This window comes from Sus scrofa, chromosome 14, assembly GCF_000003025.6.
Source record: "Sus scrofa isolate TJ Tabasco breed Duroc chromosome 14, Sscrofa11.1, whole genome shotgun sequence".
NCBI lineage: Eukaryota > Metazoa > Chordata > Mammalia > Artiodactyla > Suidae > Sus > Sus scrofa.
This window is the reverse complement of record NC_010456.5, coordinates 30,935,628-30,957,640: the sequence shown is the minus strand read 5'-3', so window position 1 is coordinate 30,957,640 and position 22,013 is coordinate 30,935,628. Positions and strand designations below refer to the sequence as shown.

The 22,013-nt window shown below is 45.6% G+C and overlaps 1 protein-coding gene across 8 annotated transcripts in view; it reads left to right on the top strand.

The window, feature by feature from the left end:
• TMEM120B (transmembrane protein 120B) overlaps positions 291–22,013 on the top strand; it is a 55,538-nt gene continuing 33,815 nt past the window's right edge. For 4 of the 8 annotated variants that reach the window (XM_021073235.1, XM_003132876.3, XM_021073239.1 and 1 more), the window contains exons 1-2: positions 363–574; positions 21,491–21,609. In XM_021073235.1, coding sequence (XP_020928894.1) covers positions 506–574; positions 21,491–21,609 — 188 coding nt within the window. In that variant the 5' untranslated portion in view covers positions 363–505. Of the gene's footprint in view, positions 575–21,490; positions 21,610–22,013 lie in introns of all 8 variants that reach the window. The other 4 variants (XM_021073233.1, XM_021073234.1, XM_021073237.1 and 1 more) reach the window with 2 other exon arrangements.

Sequence of the window (22,013 nt, the reverse complement as noted above, 5' to 3'; positions counted from 1 at the left end):
GCTGTCGTTGGCTTTGGCTCAGTGAAGGCAATGCCAAGGGGTGGTGACCTTTCACTTCTCCCGTTTCCTTTTTCCCTTTCGACCCTAGCCCTTCAAATACACGCGATCTAAGTAAAATAAGCTCTATGAATGCGGCTTGCGGACAAGACACACACACCCGGCCCAGAACCAGGCCAGAGAGATTCTGGAGGCGGAGAAGCATTCCCAAGGGGGTAGCTGCAGAGTGTGCCAAATCCTGCAAAGCTACAGCAATCGCCCGGCAGGCGCGCGGCGTGCGGGGGCGGAGCCGGAGGAGGTGCGTGCGCATGCCCGGGGCTTGCCTCCCGGAGAGGGGGTGGGGCGGGAGCCGGGGCGGGGGCTGTGACGTCAGGTGCGCGCGTGGCTCCGGCTGCGCAGGAACAGCTGGTGCCTCTGAAGGCGGCCGGCGAGCGGACTGGCGTGAGGTGCTGGTGGCCCGCCGCGCCACGCTGCGGGAGCCACCGCCGCCGCCTCGCACCGCTGCACCATGTCCGGCCAGCTGGAGCGTTGCGAGCGCGAGTGGCATGAGCTGGAGGGAGAATTTCAGGAACTGCAGGTAGGACCGGGCCACCTGGTCCCGAAACTGCTACCTGACGTGTAGTGTATTCCCCTTCCTGCTTCGCCAGCCAGGACAGGGGGAACCAGCAGGGCCCAGAGGGTTTCCCCGGCTAGGCCCTGGGGGCTGGTGGTCCTCGTGGGCCAGCTCCCTCTCGTCTCCCTGGACTTCATTTCTTCATCCACCTGGGGCGCCGGGTCGAAGCCCTGGATTCCCCCGCCCTCGCACCGGCTCTTTGCTCCGTACACCTCCTTCGCTGTAGAAAGTTGGTCGGTGGCCTCTGAGGGGAAGTTCCAGGCGTGTCCATGTTGGGGAGGCCTGAGGGGACAGGTATGTGCCGGGACTCAAAGTGCAAGCCCAGCCCCCATCTCCCCCAGGGTCTCCCCAAACCTCACTGCCGCCCACCAGCTGTTTTGGCAGCTGAGGTCCCCCTTTACTCTGGCGGGGCAGCCCGGTCCTCTGCAACTCTATTTTGGTAGATGTGCTTGGGAGCCATTCACCTTGAACCCACAAGCTTTGCGTAAGGGTGAGAGACCCTGTTCTCAGTCTTTGGGGCTCCTGTGTCTGTGTCTGTCTCTCTGACGCTGCTACAGGCCGAGTTTGGCGTTGTGGATGACATCTGTCAGTTCTGACCTAGGTTGCTTCCCTAAGTGATAGAGGGCTCAGCTCTCACCCCTTTGGCCCAGGGTCTTATACTGGGTGGGGTGAGGGTGGGTGTAAGAGAGGCCCCTTGAGAGTATGGCCTGATAGGAGGTTCACAGAGGCCTCAGCCACCTTTTCTGCTAACCAGAGACACCTTAAGAAACCTTGGGGTTGGCCAAGAGGGATGTCTGGGCAGTTTTTGGAGATGGGGCTGTTCCCTCCGGAGCTACTGGATTGTGTTTGTTTTCTCCAGAATTGGGCTCTGTTTGCCTGAAATCATGTGGAGCACCAGCAGCCCACTCCTTCCTAGCCTCAGCTGGAGCAGTGACATTTCCTGTCCATGTAGCTCTTACCTGCAGTTGGTTGGCCTCTTACTGTGTCCAGAGGAGGGAGCAGGGAGATTGGCAAGGGTGTCTGTGATGAGTCTTTCTAGGTCCTGATGAATAGAGAGAGGGTTGCTGAAGAGATTGAGAAGGAAGGGTACTGTTTGAGGCATGCTCAGAGAGTAAGGGACCAGATCCAGAAAGGTACGCATTTTTTTTTTTTTGTCTTTTTAGGGCCACACCCACAGCATATGAAGGTTCCCAGGCTAGGAGTTGAATCGGAGCTACAGCTGCTGGCCTACACCACAGCCACAGCAACTTGGAATCTGAGCCGGGTCTGTGACCTACACCACAGCTCACAGCAATGCCAGATTCTTAACCTACTGAGCGAGGCTGAGGATCAAACCTGAATCCTCATGGTTGCTAGTCAAATTCATTTCCGCTGAGCCATGACCTTTCTTATCCTGTCCAGCATGTGTGGATTTGTGTCCTTTCCTTCAGGTCCAGGGCTTAGTTCCCACCCAGTTCCCAAGGGACCCTTCTGGCTTTATTCCCATCAAGAAAGACTCAGCCACAGCATGTGGAAGTTCCCACGCCAGGTATCAAACCTTCACCACAGCAGTGACCCAAGCCACAGCAGTGACAGTGCTGAATCCCTAACCACCTGAGCCACCAGGGAAGTCAGTGCTTTGTCTTGCTGGGTTCTCAAGTTATGTCCAGCTGTGCAGCCGTGGAGGTTATTAGGATCTGGAGTGAGTGAAGAGTTTTGCTGTGTGGAGCTTTTGTTGTTCCTAAATCCTTTCCTTGGCTCTGCCTTGAATGAGGAGGAGGAGGAGGAGGATTCAACACTTCAGAGCTATGTGATTAACAGCAATTAGATAGCTAGTCTTGGCAGGCAGAGATGTTTGATTTGTTGTTTTCTTCTTTCTTGGTGTCTCTCGGGCTCAGGTGTATGAGGGACAGAGAAGAATTGGGAATAAACTCTGGATTTTGTCCCCTGGTGCACAGCGAGAGTTGTAGAAGGGCTGACCGGGTGAAAAACCATGATGTTCCCTGCTCAGTTCTTCAGCAGTGGGGGAACTGGAGTGGATTGGGTCCAACTTGGGCAAGAGGGATCCTGCTGGGTCAGAGGCCAGTGACAGACAGAAGGCCACAGAATCTCCTGGGGGTCAAGGTCATAGACTGGAGCAAAATTACTCTCTACATCTTCAATTCATAGATGAGGATACAGAAGCTTGGGAATGCTGGTAGACTGACCTGGGGTCACTCAGCTTTGAGGAGGTAAGGTTCAGACTAGAACTTAGTTCTTTAAATGTTTAGGTCAGATGTCTGTCATTGTGTCAGGAGGCTCCTCTCTGTTTTCTCACCGCCCCCAATGCTGATGGTAAATGTGAGAGCTCTGAAATCCTGAGATAAAAGTCTCTGGAAATATGCATATAATAAATAGGGTGTTCGTTGCCACTATGTTTGTGTGGGGCAGACTTTGAGATGGGAACTATTTGCTGAGAAACAGGGAGGTCGCAACAGGTGGGCAGGTGGGAAGATTGAAAACTGGAAAGATTAGTAATAGGAAGGGTCTTTTTTCCCACCAGAAAATCCCAGTCTATCTTAATTTTCCTGTATCTGCTTCAGAATCTGGGATTTGTGGATTTCATGTTCATCTTTCTCTGATTCTGTCATTCTTGGTAATGTCTCTGTGTGTTTACCTCTCCTTCCCTTTTTGCAGGAAAGGGAGGAAAGAGGAAATTTATTTATTTATTTATTTATTGGTCTTTTTTTGCCTTTTCTAGGGCCGCTCCCATGGCATATGGAGGTTCCCAGGCTAGGGGTCTAATCGGAGCTGTAGCCACCGGCCTATGCCAGAGCCACAGCAACATGGGATCCGAGCCGCGTCTGTGACCTACACCACAGCTCACGGCAACGTGGGATCCTTAACCCATTGAGCAAGGCCAGGGATTGAACCTGAAACCTCATGGTTCCTGGTCGGATTCATTAACCACTGTGCCAGGACAGGAACTCCAGAAACAGGAAATTTAACTTCAGATCCTAGAAGATTTGAAAGGTCTTTAGAATTCGTCTCTGCCTCCTAAAAAGCCATAATCTCTGGGACTTTCTAGAGGAAAGGATCTGTTTTCTTTTGCCTGTGATTTGTATCTGTCAGGGCCTCAGTGGACTCAGGGGCAAGGTCGAGTTGCTGTGAGGACTTTCATTTTGGCTGGTTGGGGTTGTGACCATGCTGGCGAATTGAGCATCCATCTGGGAACAGCGTGTGTTTGGCCCTGTGGCCTGTGGTGTGACCACAGAAGGTCACTTAGAGACTTGGTGGCAGGTGATTTAATGAGCCTTTCCTGCCTTGCATCTCTGAAAACCTGACCCCAGCCCTCTGTACCCAGGAAGGAGGTGGCCCAAAGAGGCCTTTCCCTAACCCTGACCTCACAGAAATGTAGGGACCCGGTAGGCCATTGTAAAAGATTTTTGGCTTTTATTACTGATGAAACGAGCATACCTCTGGCTGCTGTGTATAGAATAGATTTGAAGGGGGCAGAGTGGAAGCGGGAAGATCAGTATTATTTTATTAAAACCCTATGAAATAGATCCTGTTATATTCATCTTACAGAGTGAAAAATATTCCCGAAATCACATGGCTTATAAATACTGGAGTCAGGTTTCAAACCCAGGGTATTGAACATCAGTCTATACTCTTAACTGCTACCCAAGGCAGGTCTGTGCCCTGGCTACTCTTTTATTTTTTTTTCCATCTTTCATTGCCTTCTGGGTCTCTTTCCTTAGTGCATTGTGCCACCTCTCTGAGCTTGAGTTTATCTACAAAACAAAGGCTGAGAATAATAGCAACAATAAGAGCTAACTGTATGATTCATGGATTATTCCATTTAATCTAAATGACAACCCAGCTTTATAAATGAGGAGACTGGAGCTAAGAGATGTTAAGTAACTTGAAAGTCATGGAGCTAGAATTTGAACACAGCCCCACTGTATCCATCACATACTTTTTGGGTTCCTAACACAGTGGGCTCCAAAAGTATCCTAAGACCTTTGGCCCTAGAAGGAAACTTTTGGATTTGTGGCATCTCATTTCATTTGTACAGTGCGTTAACATGCATTAGTAAGGATTTTTAGTTGCAAGTGGTAGAAACCCAGTCCAACTAGCTTTATGCCAAAAAACCCAAAAAAACTGAAACAGTTTATTGGCTCATGCATTGGGAAGTCCAGTGGCAAATGGCTTCAGGCAAGGCTGGATCCAGGTACTCCAATGATGTCTGTATATATGTGTGTATGTGTCTGTCTCTTCTATGTCAGCTTCATTCTCAACAATCTCTCCCATGTTGCAGCAAAGATGAGCACCGGTAGCCCCAGGCTGACATCTACCAGCTTAGCATATTTCAGAAACAGAGCATCTTTTCCCCTGTAATTCTGGCAGGAGCCCCAAGGCTGACTCTCATTGGCCCAACTTGGGTCATGTGATTATTCCTTACTTAACCAGACCCTGTGGCACTGTATCTTGGTTAACATGTCTGCCCTGGAGCCCAGGACTGGGATCAGTGCTTCTCTAACCACATGAAGTAAGAGTGGAGGGAAGAGTTCCTGCCATGGCTCAGCAGTAACGAACCTGACTAGTATCCATGAGGACGTGGGCTCAATCCCTAGCCTCACTCAATGAGTTAAGGATCTGGAATTGCAGTGAGCTATGGTGTAGGTTGAAGACGTGGCTTGGATCCTGAGTTGCTGTGGATGTTGCTTAGGCTGGCAGTTATAGCTCTCATTTGACTCCTAGCCTGGGAATTTCCATATCCTGCAGGTGCTGCAAAAAAAAAAGAGAGAGTGGAGGGGCCATGGTCCCATGAAGGAAAATCAGAATACTGGTAGTAAAAAAAAGAAAAGAAAAGAAAAAGAAAACAAACAGAAGGATCTGGACAGGCATCCTTGGGGAGGGGGTAATAGAAACAGTCTATTACTGTGATTCACCGACTGTGTTAAGGCATCCGCAAGGAGCTGCAGCAAGTTGACAGGGGCACTATAGTATAATTTAAATTTTCAAGGGAAGCATCGTGACATCTGTCACATACCACTTAAACTGCTAACTTAGGGTAGTTCACACCTGCACATTAGATTATGCTACACTCTTTTTAATTATGTCATGTCTTTGTGAAGTTGGGCTTTTTTGTAGTTTCTGATTAAAATCAAGTAATTTATGAAAATCAATTTGAGATAAGAAATAAGGGTGGCAGTGTCCGATCTAATCCCAAGGTTTGAGAATTTGTGCAGGGCCTGACAGGCACACACATCAGTAAGTAACTTTGGTTACTTCAGAATGAAATGCAAATACTTTTGGGAGTTCCCGTCGTGGCACAGTGGTTAATGAATCCGACTAGGAACCATGAGGTTATGGGTTTGATCCCTGGTCTTGCTCAGTGGGTTAAGGATCTGGTGTTGCCATGAGCTGTGGTGTACGGCGCAGATGCAGCTCAGATTCCGAGTTGCTGTGGCTCTGGTGTAGGCCGGTGGCTACAGCTCCAATTAGACCCCTAGCCTTGGAACCTCCATATGCTGTGGGAGTGGCCCAAGAAATGGCAAAAAGACAAAAAAAAAAAAACCAAAAAAAACCCAAAAAAACCCCCCAAAACCAAAAAACTTTTGTCAATTTCTGTATATCCTTTTCCCCCCAAAAGTCTACTAAGTTGTAAGGACATAAATACATTTCAATTATTAAAGACTTTGTGAAAAAGTTTATTGAGACACTAGTGGTGTGGTGAACCAATGAAGTTTGGGAACCTTTGTTTTATGTCCTGATAGTGGTCGTGGTTACACAGCTGTATACATTTGCCAAAATTCATTAAATTACATACCTGAAATTGGTGAGTTGCTATGTAAGTTGTACCTCAGTAAAGCTGATTGTAAAAAATTAGTACATGGCCTGTTGTATAAATTTCATCCCCTGATTATTTTATAGCTGGGGAAACTAAGTAGTGTCAAACTCTGGATATGAAGTCATCCTGACTCTTGAGCCCAACCATTTTGCTATCCTGCCTCCCAAATGCCCCACATACATGCTGATATCTCCAATTGCTGCTCCTCTAACAGACATTATTAATCAATCCTGACACATGACTCAGAATCTTTTGTGGTGTAGAGTTGATACAGTTTAGGTGAAGTTCACTTGCCATCCTTAGTAGTGTTTCCATGGCAGTGAGTCTTAGTTAAGTGTACTCAACATTCAGAAATCTTTATTTGAAGTTGATTCTTTAGAATAAGAATTATATAAATACAGTCTCTTGAAAACTTAGCGCCAGCCACAACTATAAGTCACCACATTTTGGTGGTGACCATGGCTGTCTTTCAATCCACTGGGTTGCCCAGCAACTTGCAGTGATCCTAGGCCAGAACCCTGTCTGAACATGGCACATGATTCCACTGATGGCAATTCTTGCAGTAAATGTTGGCTCAGGAATTGTGACTCAGCTAAGTTGTAATAAGAGGGCATCTCCAGATGTTTCACAGCCGTTCAGGGACCTGGAATCATTAACCTCATCTTCCCATGGGGGCAGAGGTTGGGGCCTCAGAGGACGGGAGAGGCAGCAGATCTCCGAATTCTCCAACGAAACTTGGTTGTTTGTGTCTTCTAGACATGGTATAAAAGGATGGTAATCAGAGATGTAGGAAAGAAGCTATGGGTATCCCAGCTTACAGAGCCAGTGTTAGTGTCTACCTCTCTGTCTGTCTCTGATCTGTTCTACATTTTTATAAGTAGTACATATCCACAGAGTGAAAAACTCTAATAGGAGAAATGTGTAAGAATTCTATAACAGCTAGAAACTGGAAACCTAAATGTCTGTCAGAATGCATAATTCCACTGAACATCCTTAGAGTGTGGTATGAAGGATCAGAATGAGTAAACTACATCCACATGTACTAACATGGATAAATTTTTTTTTTGTCTTTTTGCTATTTCTTGGGCCGCTCCCGCGGCATATGGAGGTTCCCAGGCTAGGGGTCGAATCGGGAACTCCATTGTGGCGCAGTGGTTAACGAATCCGACTAGGAACCATGAGGTTGCGGGTTCGGTCCCTGCCCTTGCTCAGTGGGTTTAACGAGCCGGCGTTGCCTCGAGCTGTGGTGTAGGTTGCAGACGTGGCTCGGATCCAGCGTTGCTGTGGCTCTGGCCGTAGGCTGGTGGCTGCAGCTCGGATTGGACCCCTAGCCTGGGAACCTCCATATGCCGCGGGAGCGGCCCAAGAAATAGCAAAAAGCCAAAAAAAAGAAAAAGAAAAGCAACATTGGGCGTTCCCATTGTGGCTCAGTGGTTGATGAATCTGGCTAGCATCCATGAGGACACGAATTCGATCCCTGGCCTTGCTCAGTGGGTTAAGGATCTGCCATTGCCATGAGCTGTGGTGTAGGTTGCAGATGCGGCTTGGATCCCACATTGCTGGGCTGTGTGGTGTAGGCTGGCGGCTACAGCTCCAATTCCACCCCTAGCCTGGGACCCTCCATATGCCATGGGTGTGGGTGTGGCCCTAAAAAGAAAGACCAAAAAAAGAAAAGAAAAGCAACATTGAAAAGTTGCCAAGGGGTGTATATAGTATGATGCGTAACAGAGTTAAAAACATTCAAAACAACACTATGTTTTGCTTACTAATACATGTCTATGTAGTATAAATATGAGGACTTGCAAGGGAGTGATATGAGCCAGATTTGGCATAGTGGAGATTCAGGCAGGGCCATGGCAAGAAGCAAATGACTTTCCCAAATGGGTCTCGCTGAGAAGAGTTTAAGGAAGGGGCTGTTGGAGTTCCCTGGTAGCTCAGTGGGTTAAGGGTCCAGTGTCACTGCTGTGGCTTGGGTTGCTGCTGTGGCTCAGGGGTTAGATTTCTGGCTCAGGAACTTCCACATGCTGCAGGTGTGGGGGAAAAAAGTGTACAATGCTCGTGTTTTCTCTCTTGGAGATTTTAATTGTATTTATATAGTTAGCATCTGATTCTTTATTGGTGCTATTTGCCTTATAATTATCCTTTCCCCTCTGCCCCATCCTCTTTTTTCCCCCTAAAACTCCATCTTTGGATATTTTATCAAGTGTGTCTCTTTTCTTGGTCTTGAAGTAGCCAGTTGGGAGGTTGGGACTTGCTTTGTGCAGCAGAATAGAGTCTTGTCCTCCACAGCTGCCTCTCTGCTTTGGTGCCCCTGGCATTCTGGGTTATTTTTGGAGATAGGTGCCCCCAGCACTCTGGGTTATTTTTGGAGGTAGCAATTTGACGTGGGAGTCAGTCATGTTTCATAAGCTATACTCCCTGCACTGTGAGCAGAGACCTGACTTAGTTTTTGGTGAGTGTCTCCCATGCCCCAATCCACTGCTGCCAAGTTTAGAAATAAAAATAGTGGTTTGGCATTTTGGCATTTTCTTTAAAAGTTAAACCTACATTTACCATATGACCCAGCAATTCCATTCCTAGATATCTATCCAAGAGAAATCAAAACATATACTACATAAAACTTGTACATGAATTTTCATGGCATCATTATTCATAATAGCCCCCAAATGGAAATAACCCAGATGGCCAGCAAACAAAATGTGGTATAAATGCCGAGTAGCAGTTAAAAAAAAAAAAAAAAAAGAATGCATGCTGCAACATAAATATACCTCAAAAACATTATGCTGTGTGAATGAGGGCAGATACAAAACCACATATTACATGATTCCATTTATATGAAATATCCAGAAAAACAAACCTATAGGGACAGAAGGTGGATTCATGGTTGCCAGGAGCTGGGAGGAGGGGAGAGTGGGGAGTGAGTGCTGGTAGACACTAGGGATCTTCCTAAGTAATGGAATGTCCTACAACTATATGTGGTCATAGTTGTACACCTTGGTAAATGTATAAAAGTCACTGAATGGTACACTTAAAATGAGAATTTTATGATCTATAAATTATACCTCAATAAAGTTGTGAAAAAGGAATGGTTTAGGTTCTTGGTTTGGTAGAAAAAACACCCAAGATGCTTGTTCAGAGATCTACATTTTTATATTATTTTATTTTATTTTTTTGGTCTTTTTTTTTTTTTTTTTTTTTTTAGGGCCTCACCCACGGTATATGGAGGTTCCCAGGCTAGGGGTCTAATAGAGCTGTAGCTGCTGGCCACAGCCACAACCACAGCAATGCCAGATCCGAGCCATGTCTGCGACCTACACCACAGCTTCTGGCAATGCCGGATCCTTAACCCACTGAGCGAGGCCAGGGATCAAACCTGCATCCTCATGGATACTAGTCAGATTCATTTCTGCCGAACCACGATAGGAACTCCGAGATTTGCATTTTTAGGTGCCTCTTTAGTTACTGGCTTGATGAAGGATTTATTCAACCAGGCTCCAAGTCCTTGTCATCTTTAAGATGACACTGCTGGAGTACCCATTGTGGCTCAGTGGAAATGAATCCGACTAGTGTCCATGAGGACGCAGGTTCGATCCTTAGCGTTGCTCAGTGGGCTGAGGATCCGGCGCTCCCTTGAGCTGTGGCGTAGGTCGCAGACGCTGCTCGACTCCCAAGTTGCTGTGGTGGCTGTGGTGTAGGCCAGCAGCTGTAGCTACAATTCAACCCCTATCCTGGGAACTTCCATATGCTGTGGGTGTGGCCCTAAAAAGACCAGAAAAAAAAAAAAATATGGCAGTGGTTAGGGCAAGAGCTCGGTAATAATGAGTCCAAGATTTATGGTGTCTCTTCTTACCTGGCGTGGTTAACTTAGCCCAGAAGGAAAGCTGTATTCTTTGACATATTAACCTAGATTCTGACACTTATCTCTGAAATCAAGACACACAACCCAAACTAGCAAAACCAAACAGAATAAAATGGCATTTGTTTGCTTGTCTTAATTGGGAAGTCGGAAGTGCATCGCCTTCAGGTAGAAGCTGATCCAGGGGCTCAAACGAAACCATTGGGGCTCAGCCTTCATTTACCTCTCCACTCTGTTTTCCTCTCCTTTGGGTTCATTCCCAGGCAAGGCAGGCCCATTAGCTCTGCGCTCACGTCCTGCTACCTTCAAAATTAGTGGGGAGGGAGTTCCTGTCATGGCTCAGTGGTAATGAACCTGATTAGGATCCTTGAAGACGCAGGTTTGTTCTCTGGACTCGCTCATTAGGTTAAGGATCTGGCATTGTGAGCTGTGGTGCAGGTCGCAGACACGGCTCAGATCCTGAATTGCTGAGGCTGTGGTCTAGGTCAGCAGCTACAGCTCCAATTCTACCCCTAGCCTGGGAACTTCCATATGCTGCAGTGCAGCCCTAGAAAGACAAAAACAAAAAAACAAAAAAACCCAAAAACAAAAAACCAACAAAACACCCACTAGTGGGGAAAGAGTTTCTTTGCCCTGCACAGTTTGGATAAAAGCCTATAGCTGAATTTCATTGGTTTTGAATGCTTGTTCCTAAATCAGTCAGCTGGGTCAGAAGGCTGATGTTCTGATTGGCGGAGTCTGGGTCATTTACCCTGAATCTTGGAGCAGGGTCAATCCCACTCCAAGCCAGATTTCATGGACTGAGTGTTAGGGAGGGAGGAATCTCCAGAGAAACCATAGGGACATTAACCAGAAAGGGAATGGCTGCCTAGCTGGCAAAAACAACAGAAGGCTTCCATCTGCCGACTAGTTGCTTTCAGGGCCACGAGGCTGATTGGCGGAAAGGCAGGATTGGATTGCCTCAGTATGGCTCATCCTGCTCCTCGAAAAAGCATATCAAAGCATAGGTCCAATTAAGGGTCAGCTGGAGACATCCTTATGTGGGAGGGCAGCCAGGGCCTCTGAGGGAAAACAGGAATTGTACCCCTCCCACCTCCCAGAACCACCAAGAGATAGCTGTTGTAAAATGGTGCAGCCTTTTTGGAAAATGGTATAGCAGTTCCTTAAATAAATTAAATATAATTACCTAATGATCCAGAAATTCTACTTCTGGATATATATATCCAAAAGAATTAAAAGCAGGGACTCAGGAGTTCCCGTCTTGGCTCAGCAGCAATGAACCCCTGACTAGTATCCATGAAGACATGGGTTTGATCCCTGGCTTTGCTCATTAGGTTAAGGATCCAGCATTGCTCTGAGCTGTGGTGTAGGCCAGCAGTTGCAGCTCTGATTTGACCCCTAGCCTGGAAACTTCCATATGCCACAGGTGCAGCCCTAAAGAGACAAATAACTAAATATAAATAAATAAATAAATAAAAGCAGGGACTTGAACAAATATTTATATACCCAAGTTCATGGTAACATTATTTACAATATCCAAAAGATGGAAGCAACCCAGGTGTTCATCGATAGATGAGTGGGTAAAATGTGGTGTATACCTATTGTGGGATATTGTTCAGCCTTAAAAAGAAAGGAAATTCTGATACATGCTACAATGTGGATGCACCTCGAAGACATTATTCTTTAAATGTCAGGCACAAAAATTTAAATAGTGTGAGATTCAACCTATATGAGGTTTCTAGAGGAGTCAAATTCATAGAAATAGAAAGTAGAGTGGTGGTTGGCAAGGGCTGGGAGAATGGGAAATTGAGTTATTGTGTGATAGGTTCAGAGTTTCAGTTGCGACGGTGAAAAAGTTCTGGAGATGGATGGTAGTGATGGTTGCACAATGATGTGAACATAATTGATACTACTGAGTTGTACACTTAAAATGGTTAAGATGGTAAATTTTATGTGTATTTTAATTAGAAATATTTTAATGATTAACTTGGTAAATTTTATGTTACCTATATTTTACCACCATTGAAAAAAGACCAAGAAAAGTTTCCTGGTGGCACAGTGGGTTAAACGAATCCAGCGGTTGTCACTGCTGTTGCTCAGATTCAATCTCTGGGGCCTAGAACTTTGGCCTGCTGCAGATGTGGCTCAAAAAAATTAAACAAACAAATAAATGTAAATCTGATGTTTTTTTAAAAAAGAAAGAAAAGACTGAGGGCTGTGTGGAAAAAAGCATCCAAGAAATGAGCTGATAACCTTTCCTGCTGCTATGGGGCTGGCATGAGGTGAAATCAGCAGAGACTGGGCGTGGGTAAGGAATGCCCTAGGAAAGGAGAGTGTGTCACACTGAGGGCCTTGTTTCCAACTCCCTCCACCCCTTGTTCTCAAGGCTGGCAAATTCTGAGCCTGGACCCAAAGACAGGGTGGACCCAATGTGTGGTCTCCAGGATCGGATCTCCCCTGGGAGGTAGCTCTAGCCAATGGCAGAGAGAGAGCTATCAGGGATCAGGAATGACTGTATCTTCCAGGGGACGGAAGTTTGGGAAGGGCCATGAACTTCACATCCCTATTCAGTCTGATGTCTTAGGATCATGCAGAAAATATCACTAGTGGAGCATTAAAAAAGACCTTTAGGAGTTTCCTCATGAACCTGACTAATATCCATAAGGATGCAGGTTTGATCCCTGGCCTCTCTCAGTGGGTTAAGGATTCAGCGTTGCCACAGGCTGCAGCATAGGTCACAGACATGGCTCAGATCTGGCATTGCTATGGCTGTGGTGTAGGCTGGCGGCTGCAGCTCTGATTTGACCCCTAGTCTGGGAACTTCCATATACCACATGTGCGGCCCTAAAAAGAAAAAGAGCCTTTAAGAAAGTCAGTGCAGGAGTTCCCTTATGGTGGAGCCGATTAAGAATCTAGTATTGTCACTGCAGCAGCTGGGGTTGCAGCTGTGGCACAGGTTCAGTCCCCGGCCTGGGAACTTCCACATGCCGCAGGTGCAGCCAAAAAAAGATAAAGTCAGTGGGATAGCATTGAGTGTTGGTGAGGTGTGGACAGCTGTCATATGCTGTGGGTGGGAGTGTAAATTGGTACAGCCATTCTGCAAGCAGTTTGCCAAGATCTGTTAAAACTAAAAAACAAACTTGTGCCCTCTGACCCAGTAATTCCACTTCTGATCCCCAGAGAGATACTTGTGCATGTGCCCAGGGAGAGAATGCAAGGATATTATCCAGTGCTACATTGTTGGTTATAGCCAGAGGCTGGGAACAACCTAAATATCCAGTGATGGGAAAATGGCTAAATAAACTATTGTTTGTGTGTCCATAGCATGAATTACTGCACAGGACTAAAAAGAATGTAGTACATCTTTATTCTCTTTTTTAAATGTTTTTTTTTTTCATTTTTTAAAAGTTTTATTGAAGTATAGTCAATTTTCAAGGTTGTGGTAGTTTCTGCTGTACATCAAAAGTGATTCAGTTATACATGTACACATATCTATTCTCTTTCAGATTCTTTTCCTGCACAGGTTAAATTATCACAGAATATTGATTAGAGTTCTCTCCTCTACCGCAGGTCCCCATGGGCCAGTCATTCCAGATACCACAGTGTGTATATGCCAGTCCCAAACCTCCAGTCCATCCCTCCCCTGCCAACCTATCCCCTTTGGTAACCATAATTTTTTCAAAGTTTGTAAGTCTGTTTCTGTTCTGAAGATAAATTCACTTGTATTCTTTTTTTTTAGATTCCACATATAAGTGATAACATGATGTTTGTCTCATCTCTGTATTCTTATGTGGGTAGATCTTTAAGACATATTGTTGAGTGAAAAAAGCAAGCTGTGGAATCAGCAGTTCCCATTGTGGTGCAGTGGAAAAGAATCTGACTAGGAACCATGAGGATGTGGGTTCGATTCCTGGCCTCACTCAGTGGGTTAAAGATCTGGCTTTGCCATGAGCTGTGGTGTAGGTTGCAGACGTGGCTTGGATCTGGTGTTGCTGTGGCTATGGTGTAGGCCAGCAGCTATAGCTCCGATTAGACCCCTAACCTGGGAACCTGCATATGCCGTGGGTTTGGCCCTAAAATGCAAAAAAAATAAAATAAAAAATAAGCTGTGGAATCATATCTATGTTCTGATACTATTGATATGTTTTTAAAAATCAAAATTATTGAAGGTAGTGCCTTAGGCTATAAGCTATGCTGCTATAGCAAAGAGGTCCCTTAGTAAAAGGTTTCAATGAGATAGTTTCTTTTTTTCTTATGTAACAGTTCAGAGGGAGGTGTGGTCCAGGATGGTTGGTGTTCCAGTTATCTGTGGCTGCATAAAACAACAGTAGTTATGTTTTGCTTGCAGATCCTGGGGGTCAGGAGTTGAGCTAGGGCATAGTAGGGATGGCCTGACTATACTGTTTGAAGTCAGAGGCTTTAGCTGGGAAGACCTGAATGGCTGGGAGTAACTCACATGGCTAGAGCTGGAATCATCTGTAGGTTTCTTGACCCTCGTGTGTGGGACCTGGGCTGGAATGACAAGGTTTGTCTCATTTGGGGCTATTGATAAGCCTGCCTCCATGACTTCTCTGTGGTTAGGGTTTCCATACAGCATGATGGCCTCAGGATAGTTGAACTTTTTGTTCCAGGAGCAAGTGTTCCAGCAAATAAGGTGGAAGCTACATGGCCTTCTGTGATTTTTTTTCTCAGAAATTTTACAGTGTCACTTCTGCTGTTTAAAAAAAAGGGGAGTTCCCATCATGGCTCAGTGGTTAATGAAGCTGACTAGCATCCAGGAGGATGCAGGTTCGATCCCTGGCCTCGCTCAGTAGGTTAAGGATCTGGAGTTGCTGTGAGCTGTGGTGTAGTTTGCAGATGCAGTTTGGATCCCGTGTTGCTGTGGCTCTGGTGTAGGCCGGCAGCTATAGCTCTGATTTGACCCCTAGCCTGGGAACCTCCGTATGCTGCGAGTGTGGCCCTAAAAACACAAAAAATAAAAATTAAAAAAAAAGAAATAAACCAAGGAATTCCTGTCATGGCTCAGCAGAAACAAATATGAGTAGTATCCATGAGGATGCAGGTTTTATCCCTGGCCTTGCTCAGTGGGTTAAGGATCCTGTGTTGCTGTGAGCTGTGGTGTAGATCGCAGATGCGGCTCAGATCTGGCATTGCTTGGCTGTGGTATAGGCCAGGAGCTGCAGCTCCAATTTGACCCCTAGCCTGGGAACCTCCGTATGCTGAGGGTGTGGCCCTAAAAAGACCAAAAAAAAAAAAAAAAAAAAAAAAATCAAGGTAGGAGTTCCTGTTGTGGCTCAATGGGTTAAGAACCCCTAGCCCAGGAACTTGCACATGCCAAGTTTATAGCCCTGAAAAGGAAAAACAAACAAACAAGGTATAATTGATTTACGATGTTATGTAAGTTTCAGGAGCAAGTGTTCCAGCAAATAAGGTTGTATTCCATGTATAGTCATCATAAAATATTGGCTGTATTCCCTGTGCTGTATAGTATATCATTGTAGCTTATTTATTTTATGTATAGTGGTTTATCTCTCTCTTTTTTTGTCTTTTTAGGGCTGCACCTGAGGCACCACCTGAGGTGGTTCCCAGGCTAGAGGTCTAATCGGAGCTGTTGCTGCCAGCCTATGCCAGAGCCACAGCAATGCAAGATCCAAGCCGCGTCTGCAACCTACACCACAGCTTACAGCAATGCTGGATCCTTAACTCACTGAGCGAGGTCAGGGATCAAACCCGCAACCTCATGGTTCCTAGTCGGATTCGTTTCCACTGCATCAAAAGTGGGAACTCCTCTCTCTCTCTTTTTTTTAGGGCTGCACCCGTGGCATATGGAGGTTCCTGGGCTAGGGGTCAAATTGGAGCTGCAGCTGCTGGCCTACACCATAGCCACAGGAACGCTGGATCCAAGCTGTGTCTGCAACCTACGCCACAGCTCATCACAACGCTGGATTCTTAACCCACTGAGCAAGGCCAAGGATCAAACCCAAGTCCTCATGGATACTAGTCGGGTTCTTTAACCACTGAGCCATGCCAGGAACTCCCAGTTTGTATCTCTTAGTCTCCCACTCCTGTCTTTCCCCCTTTCCTTCCCTCTTCCAACTGGTAATCATTAATTTGTTCTCTATATCCGTGAGTCATTTTCTCTTCTCTTATATTCACTAGTGTGTTTTATTTTTTATATTCCACATATAAGTGATAGCATACAGTATTTGTCTTTGCCTGACTTGTTTCACTCAGCCTAATACCCAGTCCATCCATGTTGTTGCAGATGGCAAAATTTCGTTCTTTTTTTTGGCTGAGTAGTATTCTGTTGTGTGTGTATATATGTATCTTCTTTATCCATTCATCCATGTTTTGTTTTGTTTTGGCTGTGCCCATGGCATGTGGAAATTCCAGACCAGGGATTGAACTCACACCATAGTAATAACCTGAGCCACAGCAGTAACAATTCCAGGTCCTTCATTTGCTGAGCCACCAGGGAACTCCCATTCATCTACCTTTAAAAACTTTTATTTATTTTTATTTTACTGAAGTATAGTTTATTTACCATTCATCTGTTGATAGACATAGTTTGCTTCCTTATTTTGGCTGTTATAAATAATGTTGCGGTGAACATTGGTGTGCATGTTTCTTTTAGAATCAGTGTTTTCATTTTCTTCAGATATATACTCAGAAGTGGAATTGCTGGATCATATGGTAGTTCTATTTTTAGTTTTTTGTTTTTGTCTTTTTGCCTTTTCTGGGGCCGTACCCGCAGCATATGGAGGTTCCCAGGCTAGAGGTCTAATCGGAGCTATAGCCACCAGCCTACACCAGAGCCACAGCAACTCGGGATCTGAGCAGCGTCTGTGACCTACACCACAGCTCACGGCAACGCTGAATCCTTAACCCACTGAGCAAGGCCAGGGATCGAACCTGCAACCTCATGGTTCCTAGTCAGATTTGTTAACCACTGCACCACAATGGGAACTCCTATTTTTAGTTTTTTGAGGAACTTCCATACTGTTTTCCACAGTGGCTGCACCAACTGACATTCCCACCAACAGTGTTCTAGGGTTCCCTTTTCTCCACATCCCCACCAATATTTGTTATTTGTGTTCTTTTTGATGATACCCATTCTGACAGGTGTAAAGTGATATCTAGTTGTGCTTTTGATTTTATTTCTCTGATAATTAGCAATGTTGAACAACTTTTTATGTGCCTGTTGGCCATCTATGTGGCTTCTTTGGAAAAGTGTCTGTTCAGGTCTTGTGCCCATTTTTTAATTGGATTTTTTGTATTTTTGGTACTTCTGACATATTTTATTGGTCAAGCCAGCCACAAGCCTACTTGTATATAAGGGGAGGGAACAGAGGCCCCACTTTTCTTTTTTTGTCTTCTTGTCCTTTTAGGGCCACACCCGCGGCACATGGAGGTTCCTAGGCTAGGGTCTAATTGGAGCTATAGCTGCCAGCCTGCACTACAGCCACAGCAACACGGGATCCTTACCCACTGAGGGAGGCTAGGGATCGAACCCGAAACCCCGTGGTTCCTAGTCAGATTCGTCAACAACTGCGCACGACAAGAACTCCCGAGACCCCACTTTTCTATGTGAGGAGTGCTAAAGGATGGTTGATCATGTTTTAAAACAATCATAGGTGGGAAGCTCTAGCACATGAGGTCACCCAGGATCCTGGTTGGTTTGGCCGAGGAGATCACAGTGGCCTTTTTCATTTGCCACAGGCTTCCATCTCTGGTTTCAAGGCAACTGGACTTATTGTTGCCATATACCAGCCAGGGAAAGAAGAGTGGAGGGCAAGCAGTTCCTTGTAAAAATGTGGTTTAGGAGTTCTGGTTGTGTTGCGGTGGCTTAAGAACCCAACTGGTATCCATAAGGATGTGGGTTTGATCCCTGGTCTCACTCAGAGAGTTAAGGATCTGGGATTGCCACAAGCTGTGGCATAGGTAGCAGAAGCAGCTCAGATCTGGCGTTGCTGTGGTTGTGGTGCAAGCTGGCAGCTGCAGCTCCATTTGACCCCTAGCCTGGGAACCTCCATATGCTGCAGGCCCTATAAGACAAAGAAAAAAAAAAAAAGAATTCAGTCTAGAGGAATACATAGAAAAAGTCTAGAAGAAACTGGTAACAAGTAACAGTGGTTACTTCTCGAGAAGGGGGAGAAGACAGGATAGGTACATTCAAAGCTGACTTTAGCCATAGCTGTAGTGTTTTAATTTTCAAAGAGGATGACGTCTTCACGTTTACTTGTGAAATAAAATATTAATTCAAACTGAAGAGGGCCTGGTGAACATCTAGCTGCTGCTCTTGCAGTCTTGGTCTTACCTCTCCATGGTGGAAGTCTCCAAAGAGTGCCAGGAGGGCACATGGCGCCTTCCCTTCTAGGAGCTTCAGCTGGGGACTCTCAGTCTAAAGACCCCATTTTCTCAAAGGCTGTGTAGTTGGGTTCTCTATGCCCTCATCCAGTTCTGGAGGGTTTCCTTTCTTTTTTCTTTTTCTTTTTTGTCTGCCCTGAGGCCATGGAGTTCCCAGGCCAGGGATCAGATCCAAGCCACAGTTGTGACCCAAGCCGCAGCTGCGGTAATGCTGCGTCTTTAACCCACTGTGCCGGGCCTAGGATCAAACCTGCATCTCATCGCTCCCAAGATGCTGCCTTGCCCAAGCAAAGTTAGTATCACAAACACTATGTCCCTCATGGGAAACACTGTTGTGCCACAGCCGGAACTTCTAGAGGCTTTCCTTTATTACCAGCAGATATTGGTTGAACGTAGAGGGCTGTTTTGTCACTGAAGAACTCAAAAGTGATGAAAACACAGCCTATCTCTGTACAGATTACTTATTAATTACAGGTAGAAAGCTGGTCACTGTACAGTGGAGAAGACAGGTGGACACTGCCTTGCCCAAGCAAAGTTAGTATCACAAACACTATGTCCCTCATGGGAAACACTGAGGGCCCCATGTCACATTAGTGGCATTTATGTCCCAGATGCATAATCAAAGTCAGTTATGAGGAAATATCAGATAAACCAAGGCAGAAAATGTTTTCTGAAACTATTGGACTGAACTCTTTAAGAATGCCGATGTCATGAAAAACAGAAGTTGAGGAGTTCTTCTAGACTAAAGGAAACCAAAGACATAAGAAGTAAAATAATGCATGAGACTGAGTTGGGTCCAGGGTCTGGAGGGAATTGCCATCAAGAGATAGTTAGCATATGGAGTTCCCATCATGGCACAATGGAAACGAATCCAATTCATGAGGTTGAGGGTTCGATCCTTGGCCTTGCTCAGTGGGTTAAGGATCTGGCATTGCCATGAGCTGTGGTGTAGGTCGCAGATGTGGCTCGGATCTGACATTGCTGTGGTTCTAGTGTAGGCTGGAGGCTACAGCTCTGATTCAGTCCCTAGCCTGGGAACCTCCATATGCAGAAAAAAAGAAAAAAAGATAGTTAGCATGCAAGTTTGAATTTGGATGGTATTTGAGGTCACAGTATTATATGGCATCAAAGTTACATTTTATTTATTTTTATATTATAGTTGATTTACAATGTTCCTTCAATTTCTGCCATACTGCAAAGTGACCCAGCCACCTGTATACATACATTGGTTTTTTTTTTTCACTTTCCATCATATTCTAACCCAAGAAGCCGAACACAGTTCAAAGTTACATTTTCTGTATTCAATAATTGGATATATAAGAGAATGTCATGTCATAGAAAATATGCACTGAGGTATTTAGGAGTAAGAATCCTGTTGTCTATAACTCCCAAATGGTTTAGGATAGGAGTAGGCAAACTCTTTTGGCAAAAAGACCAACTAATGAAGATTCTGGGCTTTGTGGTACATATGGTCTCTGTCACAACTACTCATGCTCAGCCATAGACAATATAGAAATGAATGGGCATGGCTGTGTGCCAGTGACATTTATTTATGGATCCTGAAGTTTTAATTTCATATACATTTCACATTTCATGAAATATTCTTCAGTTTTGTTTTTTTTTTTTAACCAGACAAAAATCATTTCCAGGAGTTCCCATAGCCCCAGCTTTACCTTCTATCAGATTAGCAAACCCAGGAGAAAGAGGGCATCTTTATTCTTTTTTTTGCCACCCTGCAGCATATGGAATTTCCAGACCAGGGATCAGATCTGAGCCATGGTTGCACCCTATGTTACAACTGCAGCAACGCCAGAGCCTTTAACCCATTGTGCTGGGCCAGGCATATAAACCTGCATCCCAGGGCTTCAGAGATGCCACTGATCCCAGTTGTGCCACTGATCCCAGTTGCGCCAGAGGCGTTTATTTATTTATTTATTTATTTATTTATTGTCTTTTTGCTATTTCTTGGGCTGCTCCCGCAGCATATGGAGGTTTCCAGGCTAGGGGTCCAATCAGAGCTATAGCCACCGGCCTACGCCAGAGCCACAGCAACGCGGGATCCAAGCCACATCTGCAACCTACACCACAGCTCACGGCAACGCCGAATCGTTAACCCACTGAGCAAGAGCAGGGACTGAACCCGCAACCTCATGGTTCCTAGTCGGATTCGTTAACCACTCTGCCATGACGGGAACTCCAGAGGCCTTTAAACCAGTACTTCTGGGCTAACTCTCTTTGGCCTGGTTTAGCTCTGTGTCCATCTCTGAACTAATCAGTTACCAGGAAGTTGGAAGATACTGATTGGCCAGGCCTGGATCACATGACCATTCTTGCATGGTTACTGTTAGCTCTCCTCAAACTATCTGGACTAAGAATTGACAAGAGGTGACTGGCCCCTCAAAGGCATAATTGGTTGCTCTTCCCATCATGAAGGATGGAACCTACACAGGTAAAAAGAGCAGCTCCTTGTTTGTTTATTTATTTATTTATTTATTTTTGGCCTTGCCTATAGCATGTGGAAGTTCCTGGACCAGGGATCTAACCTGTGCCACAGCAGGGACCCAAGCCACTTCAGAGACGATGCCAGATCCTTAACCCACTGCGTCATCAAAGAACTCCCAGCACTTACTTATTACACCAGTGCTGTGCTGTGCTGCCTTCCTCAAATCCGGCCCCAGTTTTATAAGTGGCATCTTTGATAGGTGTGGTTGTGTTGTTGTAGCTCTCCAACTGTGACTTCTGTAGTCACATCTTGTGACTTGCTTTCACAGTCACAAGCAAACTGTGAAAAATAACCCCTTTATGTTTTCCTGTATCCTTCCTGGGCTACTCCATCCATCAGGAAACTCACAGGATCTACAAGCAGAAGCTAGAGGAGCTGACCGCATTCCAGACTTTGTGTAGCAGCTCCATCAACAAGCAGAAGACGCGACTGAAGGACCTAAAGCACACACTCCAGAGGTAGGCAGGCTGCAACTCAAAGGCTGCCCTGATTTTAAGTGACAGAATCCCAATTCAAAACTGGCTTGAGCAGAGAATGGAAATTTTAATGGAAAAAAACCAGGTGTGGCTTCAGGCATCACTGGATCCAGGGGTCAAAGGATATTTTTAGGAATCTGTTTTTTCCCTCTAAATTCTACCTTCCTGTAGATAAGCTTCACTCTCTGGCTGAGATGATCACCAGCCGTTCCAGGCCATTATCCTCTAGCTTTTCTTCCTGCTGGCAACAGAATGAGCACTTGTCTTTCAGCAGAAGTTCTGGGTGTGATCTTCACTGGCTGGAATTGGTCATGTGCCCATCTGTGAACCAATCATGGAAACTCTGGTTAGACAAGACTCAGTTTATGGACCTGGGGGATGGGACA